Genomic DNA, 12,803 nt, shown 5'->3' with positions numbered 1-12,803 from the left:
GGGTTGAAACATGTAGGTTAGTGCACATATCCAGCCAAGAAGGATTACAAATAGCTCTGTCTAATCTTCACCACTTTATCCAAACAATGAAATTTAAAAATCAAGGGAATTCAATTGAATCAATTGAATTGCCTGGTATTTAAAATCCCTTGAATTTCTAGAATCTCTCATCCAAACACACTCTAAGGGATTCGAGAGAAACCCTTTCGATGGAAATTAAGGGGTACTCGGGAGAGAGAGGATTGACAGTTGTCTACCTCATAGATTATTTCCAACATGAATATAAACTCCCCTTACCTCTAAAAAAAAATTAAATATCCAATTAAATCTATATTTAATAGCTTAAATAATTTGTATATATCAATACATTTTTTTGAACAAACAATGGGACGCGATATATATATATATATATATACACCAACCGAGTAGTCTCCTCAGCACAAGGCGTGCCGAAAAAGATTGCGAGAGTTTACAATAAACTTCAATAAAAATAACATAAATAACAAATTAGTTGATGTCCAAACAGATAAACGAACTCGACCATCAACTATGGAAGTTCGAGACTATAGTAGGATGCTTTGCCTTCATCCACCAAAAAGAGTAGAGTTTGACTTTGTCCAACAGTTAAGGTAAGAACTACTCTGCATTTTTGAATAATATATATGTGATTTCTTTCATTCCACACAACTCAAACACATAAGAGCCAGATAAGTTACATAAAAGAGCGGCATGCTTTTCAGACCACATGATGAATAAATAAACTAAAGAAAGTGTTCGGATAGGTTTTGAGGATCCACCAATACATATTATAACGTATAAAATCGATTAAATATATTTTTTGTCCAATTTTTTATGTTGTTCCGGTAATCTAGAATTCAGTCGCAAGTTAAATAAAGTTTTATCAAAATATTTATTTTTTATCCTTTTAAAATTTTCTTTACACATTCTATCCTTTTAAATATACCAACTTTCATGTTTTTGTGTGTAATAATCATGTTTTTAATTTTATAAATAATCAAATTTGGTTTAAATATTAAATTAAATATTTAAAGCGACCATTAGAATATATCACGTGTTATGTCATTTAAAGAATGAGTCAGGTCATCAAAATTTAAGGTTAAATACAGAGAGGATCAAATGCCTAAATTTTTAAATAGATGGACAAAATTGTGCCAAAAAATAGAGTACCAAATTGCACATTTTATATAATTAGAGAATTAAAACTGCATTTGAGGCAACAAATACTTAAATTATTCAAAAAACGCGGGCTCCATTCTAGTTCACGTGAAACCTAACGTTAGCTTCACCAAGCCTTGTTTGCCTAAAAATAGAAGTTATTTAATTTGTTTTAATTTATTATTAAGTGTTTGTACCCCTCTATTTTTTTTATTTTTAAAAAAGGTCTTGTTTTCAAAGTTTAAAATAATACTGTTAAGTCTTTTTGTTCTGTCAAAGTTATTTCTAAAAATTTATTGCATCAGGAGAAATACTAAAATAATAAATAGTTAAGAGTGTTGTTACAAATATAAAATTATTGTATAAAAGTGATAAAGTTTAATATTTTTTTAGTATATTTTAATGATTCTTTTTATAAATAAATTTGAATATCATTAAACCGATAATTAAAAAGGTGAATTTTGTCCTCATGAACTTAATTCAATTGGTAGGAATACCATATTATATATATAGAGAGTGAAGTTCAAACTTCGAACACTCTCCTAATTTATTTTAAAGGTAAATTTTTTTACCACTAGACAACTTGACAAAGAAAAAGTAAATTTTGAGTTATAGAAATGAGAAGACATTTCAACGTACCATTCCTCAAATATTTTTCAATATTATTAATTAAGAAAGTTCAATAATTTTATTTTAGTATTACTTTTAAAAGAATTTGTACTTGGGAGGGAGGGAGGCACGTAGGTTAGATAAAGATGTTTTTGTAGCCCCATGGGAAGGTGGATAACATTTAATTAGAGATGTCATGCAATGGAACAAAACTCATGTTTTGGCTAGGTTGGAATAAATAGGAAATGACAAAAAATTCTAGATTAATTTGGTAGAAAGAAGAAAATAAACTTAGCAAAAGAAAAACCTTTTTAAAGCAAAATACATTTAGCAATGTTTGAAGTTATTTAATTTTACTGTATAATAAATTGTTTAACTTTCTTTTATTTTGTTTCATGCAGATTTTTTTTAAGTCATTTAATGTTTTTATATCACAAATGAAATTCAACAACAACAAAAAAAAATTACAAAATGAAACTTATAAAACATGAGAAGAACAATTGTTATGTTTAATGTTAAAAACACAAGTAACAAGAGCATCAAACTAAAGAAGAATAAGAGCAACAAAAAACACAAGTAAATATAATATTTTCAAAATTGATAGCTTCTTTTCCGGTTTCTCATGTTTCTTTTCCTACTAGATTTTACTTTTTTTGTCCATCAATAAAAACTTCGGTTTATATGTTAAAAGTTGGAAATTATTTTGTAATTAAAAAAAATACTTTTATATGTTATATCAAAACAAGCTAATAATTATTTAATTAAAAAATTTAATTTTTACTACAATAAACGAATATAAGTAAACTTTACTTTCCTATAAAATCTCATAAAATTAATCTCTAAATCATTGATATTAAAATCACTATTTTTTTAATCCGTAACAAACAAACTCATATATCTAAGGAAGAATAATGCTAAGAACACACTATTTAACATACACATTTTAATACATTCTCTTTTATTGGTTGAAATTCACATAAATCCCATAACAAAAAATGTAGGTTCCATAGTGAAATTTATAGAACTCATATGAATTTTAACTAATAAAAGAGTGTGTTGAGATTGGGATGTAAGTGTTGTAGAGTGTTTTGTTGCACTCCTCATCTAATAAAAGTGAATGAATTGTTCTGACACAAGTTGTATATATTTGAGTCTTTTAACCATTTGATTGTGAGTTCGATTTTCGACCCGTGCTTATGGAAAAATATTTGTTGGAAAAAGTCAATTCCTTAAATGAATCGCAGTTATTTCGAGGGAGTTATCATATGGAGGGAGTTAGTCTCTGTAGTTGCATGCGGAAAATACTTAAAAAAATAAAACGCAAAAAGTGAATGAATTATAAAAATTATAACACAAGTTGCATATATTTGAGTCTCTTAACCATTTGATCCTGAGTTCGATCCTTGACTGATGCCTATGAAAAAACATTTGTTGAGAGATCTCAATACGGTAGTTTCACGGGGATACTTACAAAAAAAATAAAAAAGGAGAATGTTAACTTGTGCCCTTAAGGCACATGTTAAGGAAGCAAAAATAGAAATTATTAAATGCTAATTTGTGTATTTTGACTTTTGAAGCATTAAATTTCTTGTATCATTAAATGTTGAATTTCTATTTTGGTATATCTTAACATGTGCCCTAAGGGCACATGTTAACAAGACCCAATAAAAAATTATAGGATTAGTATCACAAACCTCCGAACTAACTCTCACTCTCACCATGTCATCATCTTCTTCAATGGAATCCAAAATCTCATCCTCCCTCACTCTCCCTACTCCAAATTCCAACAAACTCTCAACAACCTTCAACGATTTCAACAACCTAATCAACAACTTCACAACCCTAACTCTCACTCCACCTTTCGCCTCAATCTCCGATTCACCTCAACCCCGGTTCAAATCCGGTTCAACCAATTCCCAAACCCTCCTAAAAAACCTAACCGTCATCGAACGCGCTTTCATTGGCGCAGGCGGTGGCGGTATCGCTGGTGCATTCACTTACGCTTGTCTTCATCCTCTTGATACTATCAAAACCAAAATGCAAGCCAAAGGCGCTTCACAAATTTACAAAAATACCCTTGATGCTGTTTCGAAAACTTTCACTACAAATGGAATTTTAGGTTTTTACAGCGGTTTTTCTGCTGTTGTTGTAGGTTCTACAGCTTCATCTGCGGTTTATTTTGGAACTTGTGAATTTGGTAAGTCTTTTTTGTCTAAACAGAATTGTCCTAAGATTTTGATTCCTCCGATTTCTGGTGCTTTAGGGAATGTTTTATCGTCTGCGATAATGGTTCCGAAGGAATTGATAACGCAGCGAATGCAAACCGGTGCCAAAGGTAGGTCTTATGAGGTTTTGATTAACATTCTTCAAAATGAAGGGGTTTTGGGTTTATATAGAGGCTACTCAGCTACATTGTTGAGAAATTTACCTGCTGGTGTTTTGAGTTATTCTTCGTTTGAGTATTTGAAGTTGGCGGTTATGAAGAGTACGAATAAGAATCATTTGGAACCGATTCAGAGTGTGATTTGTGGGGCGTTGGCAGGGGCGATATCGGCTTCGATTACCACACCTTTGGATGTTGTGAAGACGAGGTTGATGACGCAGGCAAGGAATGAGGCGGTTGGGAAGGTTGCCACGGTTATGTATGGTGGGGTTAAGGATACCATTAGGGAGATTTTGATGGAAGAGGGGTTGGTTGGTTTTACGCGTGGAATGGGTCCTAGGGTTCTTCATAGTGCTTGTTTTTCGGCTTTGGGTTATTTTGCTTTTGAGACTGCTAGGATTGCTATTTTGAATGAGTATGTTAAGAGGAAGCAATTGAATTTGGAGGATGCGGTTGTTGTTTCTGGTAGTAGTTGAGTATGGGAATTGGATTCGATTTTGTTACGATTTTGAAAGTTGATTAAAGTTTATTGGCTGGAAGTTGAATTTGGGTAGTTTATGTTATATTGAAGAGCAGTGCTATATGTCGTGATGAAAAACCGTGAATATCACAAAAGCGCGTGTGTCAGAATTTCAGACAAATAAGGAAATTTTGATTAGGCTTTTGATGGAAAACATATCAGTGGTCAATGAGATTATTTTGCGACACTTCGTGATGGTACATTTCGTTACATCAAGCAATTTCTTATAATGACTTGTTTGATTTGACATGAATGGTGTTGGTTTTAGATGCTCTGTGAATGTATCAATTGCTGATTGCAGTTCTGAATTTGTGGCATTGTATTTTATAGCTTAATTGTTATGAAGAATCAAGTTACTTGATTTTTGTAAGGCTTTTTAATCAAATAAGTGGATTTTTCTTTGGAAATTTCAGTTATGTTAGTCGATCATAATACAATTGTTCATTATGGCTAATGTGCCACTAGAGTGCTATATCTAAGCTGAAATCACCTCTTTTTTGGCATCAAATTGCTTGCAATTGCACATTCATATTGTTTTAGATACGGACCATTTGATCAATTGACCGAATGGTGCTTTTGACTGATTTTTCAAAGTTTAAATACAAGCAGTTTGCATCCATAAGTTTGTAGTTTTCTGCTCAAGTAAGAACCATTTGTGGAATATCTACGTTCATATTGTTCATGATGTCTATGTTGATATACCCTGCTACTTCTCCACAATCTTGATGTTGTCCTCCAAGCCTGTCCATTTCCTATATACTCAAAACAACATCTCATGATCAGACAACTTCCTTTTGCGCGTTGTTGCAGATACGGACCAATCCAATGTTGAACTGATAATCTGTAAGTATTCTAACTTAAGATTGAGCCCCGAGATCACCTGACTACATGAATGTGTGTTGGTTCTTACTGTAAGTAATTGAGGTCCATTTAGGTCATTCCTTTTATTGTGTTTGGAATGAAAAGATACCCCTGATTCTAGAAATATATTTCTAAGAATCATATAGATTGAACCTTGTTAATTTATTTGTCTATAGGTATTGTCAAACATCTAACTTATTGGATACTCATAGTCATGACTAAATTGGACCCGCCTTAGTATTCTGAATTGAGATAGAGATAAATCATATTAATATGTATGGTTTCCAAAGTCAATGACTAAATATGTGAAGACACTATGCTATTACTAAGGCGTAATTAATCTATTGGTCCATTTTAGGTTTCACAATGATCCCTTAAAGAAAAAAAAGCCCGGATTGGTCCCTTAAAGACATATATGTTTGTCATATTGATCCTTTCCTTTAAATTTTAACTCCAAATATAACAAAAAATTCCAATGGTTAAAATTTTAAAAATTAATAAGGTTTTTGGTGGACCACTTACACTTAATGACATCCACAATTCAGTCGACTAAAACTAACGTTTTTTGTAAAAAATTGACGGAAAGGACCAATTGAGAAACGAATGTGTTTTTAAGGGACCAATACGGACCTTTTTTCTTTAAGGGACCATTGTGAAACCTAAAATATCTTTAAGGGACCAAAAAACTAATTAAGGCTATTACTAATAACGTGTTTGGAGGGGAAAAGGAAGGAAGGGTTTAATTATTCTGTTTAACCTATAAATAAATGAGAAGTTTGCTATTACTCTTCTCTTATAATTTTACAGGGAGGTAAAGCAAAACTCGTCCAAATTGCACAGGGCAAAACACTTATTAACCCTTTGATATATTTAAGAGTTTTTTTTTTTTTTTAAAGAAGCTAAATTAGCCCACCCAAATTGGCGTCAGAGAGAATCGAACCTCAGACCTCAAGAGGAGCACACTCCCAGGTCCCAAGCTAATACCAATGCACCAACCCAAGTGAGTTGATATATTTAAGAGTTAATTTGTTTGTTGAATGGTTTAAGGGGTTTCAACCTAGTTTAGATGTCTTTAACTATTTCAACTTAGTTTTCTTTTTTTTTTTGCTAAAAAAAATGTTGGCAGTAATATAATTTTGCTGATTAAAAAAAAAAAGGAATGTTAAACCATTCAAATTGAACATAATAATATTGCAAACAAACATTACATCGAAACTACAAAATAACAAAACATTGAATTGAACAAGCTAGCTTTATGGAACAATGATTTTGTTTGTCATTACATTGAGATCTTATTCTTTTGAACTCCAATACAGCAAACATATACTATTCCCTTTCCAGCATCTCACAATGCTTGCTACAAGGATGTAGTAAACTGCAAAATTTAAAGTGCAATACAAACATTAATGATGATGGAGAAACAAATTAGTCCAATGATATTGTTAGTAATCATATAAATTCGATTTAAAATTTAACCAACTAATTAATTAAATATAGAAGTACTAAATACAGTATAAGGCCTAGTTTTTCTTTAGCTGGTATTTTAGTGGTTAGATTCACACATTATAAGTGTGGAGAAGCGAAAATAAAGAATTGTTTTGATTCTTTATTTACGTAGTAACAACACAAAATAATAAACGCTAATACTTTATAAAAAATGCTAGAAGAAAAAAAAACTTTATAAAAAATGTAAGAGCTAATTAATATTATGTACCTGCTAGTCTTTGAGCCAATTTTTGAACCTTGCCACTTTGACTGCCACGAATACATATATATAGTCAATCACTTTGTTCAAGAACCTTAGATATACAATTCTCCAAGGTCGCCAAATTAGTATTGGCCCCATTAAGCCCCAGAAACCTGTGAAATATCCTAGCCCCAAGCTCAAGTAAAATCCTTGATGGAAAACAGAATTGTCATCTTCACCATGAACTTTTTGTTGTTTAGGATTTACTGATATCATGTCTTCAGGACATTTTTTGGCAAGTGGTTCACCACAAAGATTGAGATTTCCTTCAAAACCTTTAGAGCCTAAGGTTTCCAAATGTCTTCCAAAAGGGATTCTTCCGCTAAGAAAATTGTTTGACAAGTCTATATCTCCAAGGCTGTCAATTTGAGTAATAGTTTGAGGAATTTTTCCGGAGAAATGGTTTCTCGACAAATCAAGGTATTCAAGTGAAACTAGATTTCCAGTTTCAGATGGAATTTCTCCACTCAAATTGTTGCGTGATAAATTCAAAGAGACTAATCCAATCAAATTCCCTATCTCTTTTGGTATTTCACCTGTTAAGTTATTACTTGAAAGATCAATGCTTAAAAGTCTCCACTCTGGATTCTGGAACTCACGCTCCACACCTTTCCAATATAAAGTTATTATAGGCAGAAAATCCGTGCTAACACTTTCAGTTTCACTAGTATTGATGGTCTTTTTAGACAATGCAGTAAAATTTCTTAAGCACTTGGGAATTTCTTCTGATAAGTTATTTCTTGAAAGATCCAAAATTTGAATCTTCTGTAAATAACATAGGTGGATGGGAATGCTTCCAGAAAACCGATTCCCTGACAAGCTCAAGATTATCAATTGCTGCATGTTTTCTCCTATCCATGATGGAATATGGCCAGACAACAAATTTTCACCCACATTGAACGTCCTTAAATTGCTGCAATTCTTCAAAGTGGAAGGAAAATCACCATTCAAACTATTCTGTTTTAAAACCAAAGTTTCCAATTTAACAAGGGTGCCCATGGTCTGTGGAATCTTACCCCTAAGATTATTATTTGACAAATCAAGAACCATTAAGTTGTTTACAGATTTCCAACAATCTGGAAGTTGTCCCTTTATTTGATTGTTTGATAAATGTAAAACGGCCAAGGGTGTTGCTGATGGGCTTTTATCACATAAAAATGTAAATAAAGTTGAAAACTTGTTTTCAAAGAGGTCTAGATATTTAGCTTGACGCAAAAAGGATGGAACTGGACCCTCTAATTGATTTGAATTCAAAATTATATATGCATTTTGAGGAAGCTTGATTGAAAAATTTGGAATTGTACCTTTGAGATTGTTGTGAGACATATTCATGATTCTCAAATATTTTTTGTTGTTCCAAATCCATTCTGGTACATAGTCATTAATCCCTGCATTAGAAATATCAAACCATGATAGGGATCTTTGAGTTTCGATCCAACTAGGAAAGCTTGAACCCAACTTGCAAGATGCCAAACTCAAAGCTGATAGTTGGAAAGGAGGTACCCAACTACTTGGAAATGTTAGGGAAAGTGAGTTGTATGATAAGTCTAAACTTTTCAACTTTGAAAAATTACTGAGATGTGATTCATTGATGTGACCTTCCAAAGAATTTTCATCCAAGTTCAGATACTCCAAATTAGATAGCAAGCTGATGGTTTTAGGTAGAATGCCAGTTATTCGATTATATGATAAATCCAGTCGAGACAATATATGTTTGTTGCACCATGAAGAAGTTTGAATGAAGTTAGAAATTTCACCACTGAAGTTGTTATGTGAGAGGTATAAAGTGTGCAACGTACACATATTCCCAAAGAAAGATGGGATCTCTCCTTGTAGATGGTTAGAAGAAAGGTCAATGTATTCAAGAGATTTCAATACATTTCCAAATCCATCTAGGATGTGACCTTCTAACGAGTTACCAGAAAGATAAAGTATCTGAAGATTAGTGGTAAAGTTAAAAATCCAGAAAAATACTTTTGATGATCTCAACGAATTTGAGGAGAGATCAAGGATGAGAAGGGAAGATGAAGAGTTTGATGTGGGAATAGATGACACAATAAAACTTTTATCTGTCAGGCTGCAATTTGTTAGATAAAGCTCTTGCAATTTGGAGCTAAAGTTGAAGTTACCTATAAACTGGAATGATGTTAGATTATTGTATGAGAGGTCAAGGATGACAAGAGAAGGAATGTTTGGATAGAGATGAGATGAAAAAACAATATTGTTTTCAGAAAGATAAAGCTCTTGAAGATTAAGACTAAGATTTGACAAGAATTGAAAGGTTGAGGATGTCAACATATTGCCAGAGAAATCAAGGATGGTAGGAAAAGTGGAATAGTTGGAATGAGAATGAAACAAATTTGAAACATCATTATCCATAAGACCAAAACCAACTAACCTCAACTCTCTTAAGTTCGAAATAATCTTCCTAATTGCTTGGAGCAAATGATGTGACGAGCCAAAAGGAAGAGATTCTCTCAAGACAAGTTTTGTTAACGAAGTGAGTGTAGACAACCACTTTGTATCATCATATGTGATATCAAATTGGCCACCAAGTTTAAGAGTTTGCAACATTGGAAGATTTCCCGTGAGAAAGGGGAGTTTTCCATCTAGACTTGTTCCATCAAGATTAAGATACTGCAGTCGCGAAAGGTTTCTAAGTTCACAAGGGATATTTCCATCAATATTGTTCTCACTTAGATCTAGATACTCTAGCTCTAAAAGATTTCCAATTTGATAAGGAATCCTCCCACTAACAACACGATATGAGAGATTGAGATATCTTAACTTGGTAAGTGAGCCTATGTGTTCTGAAATCTGGCTTCCACGAAAATTATTATAGCTGAGGTCTAAATATTCCATATTTTCCAAGGCAATCAATGAAGTGAAATCGATCACACCTACCATGTATTGTATATAATCACCACGAAGATCAAGTTTCTTCACATGGCCTGTTTCATTGTTGCACTCAATTCCTTTCCATTTACAGCAGTCTCCATCTTTCTCGTCGTCCCTCCATGTAGACAAGAAGTCAAAGTTATCATAGATGCTTTGTTTGAACTTGAGGAGTGCTTGTTTCTCCCACTCTCTGCACTTTGATTCTGCACTTTCAGTTGTTACATTTTTGAATTGGAGAGTGGATTCTGAGTTAAGCAATAAAAGAAACAACAATGCATAAAATATTTTGGGAATATAATTGGTCATTTTGGTTCTGTTAAATGGACTTATCTCAACTAAGAGAAAAATGATATAATAGAGAATTGTGATAAAGCTTTCTCTTTTACTTGTGAAGTGTGAGGAAAACCAATGGATATAAATATAGATTGGTTACATGGAGAAATACTTTTACTGACTAAGGTATCTCTTAGGTCTCATTCAATTTCGAAAACATAATTAGTTGTCCAAGCTCTTTTTCTTAATATGCTAACATATTTTAATACATAACATATATTTTTCTTTTTCACCACCAGTATCCGGCCCACTGGACAGTCCAATTTAATTCGGGAGTCAATTCTGACATCTAGTAGTTCTAGCCCCTCCCGATCGTAGTTGCGATAACATAAAAATTTTAGTACATAAAAAACACATAACACTCCCTTGGATTTAACATAATATTTTGACGTCCAAATATAAATAAAAAAACAAAAACCATCATTGTTATACTTCCTCCGATCTCATATATAAGAAATTTTTTATTTTCTTGGTTCATTCAATTATTAATGTATTTGGTTTATATTATGAATCAGATACGGTAATAATTAAATAAATTTAAAAAATAAAAATTTACTTATATATAAGATCGGAGAGAATATGTGCTTTCACCGTCATTATCCCTATAATCCAAAACAGTGTCTTCTCCGGTGACATAAAGTGTAAACATGCATGTACTATATAAAAAAAACGTGTAAACAAAAAAAATGTGAAAGTAAGTAACTGAGTCGTGAAATTTAGAGAAATGAATTTATCGTACACTTTATCATTTTCCTTGATATTGTGTCAAATCTAAATGAGGGGGGATGAGCTGGAAAGATGAGTGTAAAAACGATTTGTATTGAATTGAATGAACAGAAACTTTATGAAATTAGTGGAGTAACGTTGAAATGTGAGAATTGTTGTACATAAATCATCATATCATGAAGAATGAATCGTGAATCATATGGAGCATGATGATTGTTGTATAGAAATAATGGAGTACAGTATAAATGTTTGGGGTTCTGTACTGTAATCATGAAACATGAATTAATTTGATTTTCTACTTGTAGGGTACACTCACTTTTGGATAGAAGGAAAGAAAGTGGAAAAACAGGTAAACATAGGAATTGATGAATGAATTTAAACTAAATTTTACGTGGTTCAAATTTATTTTTCGATTTTTGTATTTTCCTTCATTTCCACTTTCCTCCAACCAAACGGACTCATTATGCATAGACTTTATCTTATTGAATCATCATAGAAATTTCTAGGTAACTACTCTCTCGTCTTACAAACAAAAGTCAAGATGCATTTGACATAAATTCAGACCGAGTATATTTTAATTTTTATTTATATTTAAAATAAAAAATATTTATAAAAAAATTTAGATAATAAAAAGGAAAATCAACAACATAAATGACACATGCATTATGAGAAATAGAGTTAATATCTTTATGAATCACTGATGGATGATCAGAGATCATGGAAGAACCAACCTGATTGGAGCTTGCAGATTTAGAATTTGGTGTAAGGTTTGAATTCTGAAGGAGTGACATGAGCCTATCACACTGATCTTGAGAGATAGATGGAGGAGTGACTGCAATTGAATCATTAGTGCTTCCCTCAACTGCAGCACTGTTGGCAGATGAAAACTTCTTCATGTGTGTTGGAACACCATTCTTTTTGAAGCAATTTTCGACAACATGATTGCCCTTTCCATCGTAAGAACAATTGCGAGAAGAAGCTTCGGAACCAGAAGAAAATTTTCCAGATTTTGCAGCATTAACCAAGATCTTAGAATCATCAACGTCAGAGAAATTACCTTGACGTTCGTGTTGAATTACCAGAGAAAAAACTTTGTTGATTGGAGGAAGAGGTTCCATGAGCAAGATCTATGACTTGACAGTTGAAAAATGTTCATACAAACCAATAAGGAATCGAATTGTATGAAGTAGAGAATGATTTTTACGCACATAACACATAGCCTCACAAGTGCAATGCTGACGGCAAGTACATGAGGCAATTGGAAGATACAATTCCAATTCTTCCCAAAGAGTCTTGAGATCGGAGTATAAATCAGTTACAGAGCGATTTTCTTGTTTCAAAGCGTAAATCTCTTGTTTCAATTCAGAAATGCAAATCAAATCACCTTGGGAAAAACGTTCGTGAAGATCATTCCAAATATCAATGGCGTTTTCCATGAATATGACCGATTGAGCAATGGACGGAGAAACAGAGTTGAAGATCCAAGATGAAATCAGTTGAGTGCAACGGTGCCAAGCACGATAATCAGGATCAAAATCATCTTCCGGCAT

The 12,803-nt window shown here is 32.6% G+C and overlaps 3 protein-coding genes across 4 annotated transcripts; 1 reads left to right on the top strand and 2 right to left on the bottom strand.

The window, feature by feature from the left end:
* Positions 1–3,455: 3,455 nt before the first annotated feature.
* Positions 3,456–5,132, top strand: LOC123905791 (protein MITOFERRINLIKE 1, chloroplastic). The gene has a single exon (XM_045955519.1). It carries the CDS (start codon positions 3,505–3,507, stop codon positions 4,642–4,644), a length of 1,140 nt encoding a protein of 379 aa, XP_045811475.1. The 5' UTR covers positions 3,456–3,504; the 3' UTR covers positions 4,645–5,132.
* A 1,579-nt stretch (positions 5,133–6,711) lies between these two features.
* Positions 6,712–11,130, bottom strand: LOC123905790 (receptor-like protein EIX2). Of its 2 annotated transcripts, XM_045955518.1 has the most exons (3): positions 9,561–10,691; positions 7,264–9,488; positions 6,712–6,924 (listed from the first exon to the last, which is right to left on the bottom strand). In XM_045955518.1, exons 1-2 carry the CDS (start codon positions 10,498–10,500, stop codon positions 7,267–7,269), a joined length of 3,162 nt encoding a protein of 1,053 aa, XP_045811474.1. In that variant the 5' UTR covers positions 10,501–10,691; the 3' UTR covers positions 6,712–6,924; positions 7,264–7,266. The 2 variants fall into 2 exon arrangements, with proteins under 2 accessions (XP_045811474.1, XP_045811473.1); XM_045955517.1 differs by having other exon boundaries at positions 7,264–11,130.
* Positions 11,131–11,272: 142 nt separating this feature from the next.
* Positions 11,273–12,803, bottom strand: LOC123904125. Its single transcript, XM_045953817.1, has 3 exons — positions 12,462–12,803; positions 11,985–12,380; positions 11,273–11,317 (listed from the first exon to the last, which is right to left on the bottom strand). The coding sequence occupies exons 1-3, from the start codon at positions 12,801–12,803 to the stop codon at positions 11,273–11,275; spliced, it is 783 nt and encodes a 260-aa protein (XP_045809773.1).

This window comes from Trifolium pratense, linkage group LG2 (genome assembly GCF_020283565.1).
Source record: "Trifolium pratense cultivar HEN17-A07 linkage group LG2, ARS_RC_1.1, whole genome shotgun sequence".
In the NCBI taxonomy this organism is placed as follows: Eukaryota; Viridiplantae; Streptophyta; class Magnoliopsida; order Fabales; family Fabaceae; genus Trifolium; species Trifolium pratense.
The sequence above is the reverse complement of the archived record's forward strand: the minus strand, read 5'-3'. Positions and strand labels throughout refer to the sequence as shown.